At 32.1% G+C, this 4,511-nt stretch overlaps 1 protein-coding gene across 1 annotated transcript; it reads right to left on the bottom strand.

Annotated features, from left to right (window-relative positions):
• Positions 1-1,108: 1,108 nt before the first annotated feature.
• Positions 1,109-3,710, bottom strand: LOC133832598 (uncharacterized). Its single transcript, XM_062262916.1, has 2 exons — positions 3,216-3,710; positions 1,109-1,162 (listed from the first exon to the last, which is right to left on the bottom strand). The coding sequence occupies exons 1-2, from the start codon at positions 3,708-3,710 to the stop codon at positions 1,109-1,111; spliced, it is 549 nt and encodes a 182-aa protein (XP_062118900.1).
• Between the last annotated feature and the right edge of the window lie 801 nt (positions 3,711-4,511).

Genomic DNA, 4,511 nt, shown 5'->3' with positions numbered 1-4,511 from the left:
TGGCAAGTAAAATTAAGATGAAAAAATCTAATTACAAACACAATTTAAATAACTGTAAACAAAACAATTAATCAAAGCATGAAAATAAATAATGAAATTACCTAGGATATTAACTTCATCGAATTTTCATTCTATTAATTTTATTAATCAATTCTAAATTTCTTTCTTCCTATTCTAATAGCAGGTTAACATAAATCGATTCTTATTCTGTTTCAAGATATAAGATCTCAACCTATATGTAGGTTTTCTACATCTCTATGATAAACTTAAACATATAGCAGACATTAAGCATAGAAACCTAATTGCTGCACATGCCATATAGATATATTCGTCCAATATGTAACCTATGTCTATATATTGATAACATATTCAATTCACATATTTTGAATTTTGAATAAAAATCATAAATCAAGCAAATATTGATAAGACATTTACTAGAATTAAGCAAACATTATATAGACTAGAATAAAGAAGAAGAATCAATAGAACATCATAATACCATTAAATAGAAATCCAAGAAACTACAATAACCCCAAGATAGACGACTTAGTTCATATCAGACATTACTAAATCAACAAAATAATTATTCAGAAACATAAAATTCAAAAGCTCGAAAAAGAAATTTTCACTGAATCAAATTTACTCTCTAAATTTGTAATTAAAATCTGACCTAACCCTAATTAAAACATAAAGTATGAATTTATACTAAAAAACATTATTTCCTATCTTTTTTAAAGGCGGGCCGCGACTTGGCCTTTCCTAGGTCGCGACCTATGTCTTCTTTAAGCACTTTAGCATCTTGTTAGGCCTTTCAGGCGACGCAACTCTCTTTACCCAGGTCGCGGCCCATGTGGTGATGCACCTCCTGGGTTTCCCTTTGACTTCTACTAGAATTGCAACTCTATTGACAAAGTTGCGGCCCTAATTCCTTTCAGCGAACCCGTAGCCTCTGACTTTGCTAGAGTCGTGGCCCTTAAGACCATGCCACCACTCTAATTCTATATTTTTTTTATTATTGGACCAATTTAAATCTTTCCTTCGACAACTTCATCAAAAACTTCTTCTAGCTCCTCCTTTATTCCATTTTGACTCGAACAAACACCAAAAGTTACAGTTTTCCACCATTTCTTCTTATTTTCACGTTTAGCTCATGATTCATGACCTACAAAAATGACAAACACAAGCATAATCTTGCACAAAAAAAACAAAAAGACTCAAGATTACCACAAAAGCACATCCTAAAATGACACTAAAATGGAGTTATCAAACTCCCCCAAACTTACTCTTTGTTCGCCCTCGAAAAAAGGACTCAAAACTCACATGACAAAACATCAGAACCTAAACAACTAACACAACTAAATCAAGCCGACAACAATAATTCATGCCTAAAGCTATGATGACTAACACATTTATATAATCTTCACAAAAATAAACTTATAAACCAGAATTTCAGTCAAAACATTCTTCCAATTCACTTAAGTCGAAACAAAAATAAAAGCTCTCAAAATCATAATTAATAAATACAATACATTTGAATCAATTCATGCTCACCATTTTTTTTATTACAATCAATTAATATCATTATCCCATAAGATTTCTATACTTACTAATCTCCACTAATGTAGAAAACACATGTTCAGAAATCAATAGGACTTTCACAATTTATAATTGAATGGCTTAGGTAAAGGTAGATGAAAATATTATTTAGGCTCAAATATACCATAAGCATACAAACCAAACAAACCAATCTTGTATCAACTTGCAAACCCCAAAAATAATCCAAAATTTCAAAATTTTCTTACATTGAGAGAATATTCATTTAATGATTTTTTTTTCTAATGATACTACACTCCCCCAAACTTATTTCTTTGTATTTTCAATTAGAGAGTAGTTCATTTTCAACATACTTTTTGTTTATTTTTTCTCTCAATTTTTCTTCTTCTTTTCACAAAAATTTCTAAATATAAACCTCATTACAAATCATCTCTGAATCACTTTTCATATGTCATGGTATATCAAAGGGAAGGAAAAATAAAAAAGTATCAAATAAGCTAAAAATAAGTGTCAAACAAAAAGAATCAAATTAGGCTAAAAATTTGGTAACTAGGGATTTAATAAATCAAGGTTGACTTGAAAGGCTCAAAAGTTCCAAAGAATTGCCTAAATCATCTTCCTAAGCATGCGTCATCTAGGATTTCATCTCAAAAAGCAAGCAAAAAAGTTCTAGGATAAAACCAATTTCAATTTTTATTTTTATGTTTAAAAATTCAAGAAGCATAAATAATATTGAATCACACAAAATTTATTAAAAATCACGATGAAGCTCTCAATTATTTAAGTGGACAATGTAAAAAAAAAATTGGAAAGAAATATTCAACCAAGCACACAGATTTTTATAGCTTCATTCCCATTCAATTTATACAGCACATCATTCAATTATATTATCCTTGGCTAATCATTGTCAACTTGATTCAACTAACATTCTATACAACCTAGACAAAACATAACAATCACAACACAACACAACTAACAAAATAACAAAACATATACAAAACAATAAATCCCTTTCCTCAAACTTAACCTAAACATTGTCCCCAATGTTTAAATGAAAGCTAAGGAAAAGAAACTTACCAGACACCTCAGATTGCTTAAAATGATAAAGATTAAGATAGTGAATAAAAAATGGGGAAAGAACAATTTTAGGTTAGCCAATAATTTATTATGCAAGAGCCCGAAGTAGTGTTGCAACTCAAATTAGTCTCATATTTAGTAGAAATTAAAATAAATTAAAAATAAATAAACAAAATACTAAAATTAAAGTGTTCATAATCCAAAACATAAATAAAAATAATAAAAATAATGCAAATAAAATATTGGAATACCTCCAATTGCACTGTCGTTAACGTCATTTAGTTGGACACTTGTTTTCTTTCATATTCAACTTAGATCAAGTCCTCCCCTCACATCCTTGAGGGTCATAGTGGGAGGATTTGGCCCTCATTTCTTGTTATTATGGATTGGTGGAACTTTACCCCACTCATGTAACATTCAAATCCTTTCATTGAAGAACCTTTTTAAACGATGACAGATTTTTTGAATTCCACTATAAACCATGGATCTTTGCTTAGAGACTTCAAACTTGTTCTCTCCTCATTTTACCACTTCAACTCTACAAAAGTTTGAATTTATGTTGTTGTAAAAACATTAAATATTACCTCCACCTTTTGCACTCGCAACTTTGACTCACACTTTTGTACATCGATCAAAGCCCTACCAGTAGCCAAGAATGGCTTTCCAAGTATTATTGGAATATTTCCATCTTCCTCCATATCAAGAATGATAAAGTCCACAGGAAAGGTGAATTTGTCCACCTTCACCAATACATCCTCAATCACTCCACGAGGATGTTTGACTGATCGATCTGCTATCTGCAAAGACACAAAAGTAGGCCAAGCTTCTCCCAAATTTAGCTTCCAAAAGATTGATAGATGCATTAAATCCACACTGTCCCCTAAAACACATAAAGCCTTTGTCACCGCAGAGACCCTTATAGAACATGGTATATTAGAACTACCAGGATCATTATGCTTGGGAGGTAGTTTCTTTTGAATTATCACACTGCAATTCTCAATAAGTGCCACTGTCTCATAGTCCCCCAACTTCCTTTTATTTGTTAAAATTTTGTTCTTAAACTTCACATAATTTGGCATTTGTTCAAGTTCCTCAACAAACAGGATATTGATGTGTAGCTTTCAAAAGATATCCAAAAATTTAGAAAACTGCTTGTCAAGCTTATTCTTTTGAAGCCTCTGAGGATATTAGATGTTTATATGGTGATCTATGCTTATTTCTGGCTGCCTCTCTAAATTCTCAATAACATTAGACCCACTTAACTTCGTCTCCTTATAAGCTACTTTTGGCTCTTTTAATTCCTTGCCACTCCTCAAGGATATTGCATTGCACTATTCGTTTAGGTTTACCACAGTACTGCTTGGTAAGTTCTCTTGAGCATGGTTTTGTAATCAATGTACACAACTGCAACATTTGATTCTACCAACTTCTGATAGATGCCCTAGTTTCTATCATGAACTGGTTCAGTACATCAGACTGTGTGTTGGGTTGTTTCATATGTGTTGGCTGAAGTGGTTGTCATTGTGGAGATGGGTATTGTGGCTGTCTTTGAGGGAAAAACTATTGTGCAGCTTGATTATTTGTCCATGAGAAGTTAGGATGATTCCTCCACCCTCGGTTATATGACATCGAAAAGGATTTGGTTGTTGATCGTTGAAAATTTCTTATAGCGTGGACTTGATCCATAGGTATGTTATTCATATCCATGGAAAAACACTGAAATAATTGATGAACACTCCCACATGCCCACATAAACTCTTAACTTGCATGGTTTGGGCTGGCAGGTTGCTCTATTGTAACTACTTCGTTAAAGTTACCACTTTCACTGTAAGCATGGAATAGCATCCAATTAAATCATACCAACCACCTTCTTTATTTGT

This window comes from Humulus lupulus, chromosome 4, assembly GCF_963169125.1.
Source record: "Humulus lupulus chromosome 4, drHumLupu1.1, whole genome shotgun sequence".
NCBI lineage: Eukaryota > Viridiplantae > Streptophyta > Magnoliopsida > Rosales > Cannabaceae > Humulus > Humulus lupulus.
The sequence above is the reverse complement of the archived record's forward strand: the minus strand, read 5'-3'. Positions and strand labels throughout refer to the sequence as shown.

Coding starts and splice junctions, on each gene's coding strand:
- LOC133832598 (XM_062262916.1), bottom strand. CDS start 3,710: ATGCCAAATTATGTGAAGTTTAAGAACAAAATTTTAACAAATAAAAGG. Junction 1,163..3,215: donor TGCGAGTGCAAAAGGTGGAG/GTAATATTTAAT, acceptor TCATTTTTGTAG/GTCATGAATCATGAGCTAAA.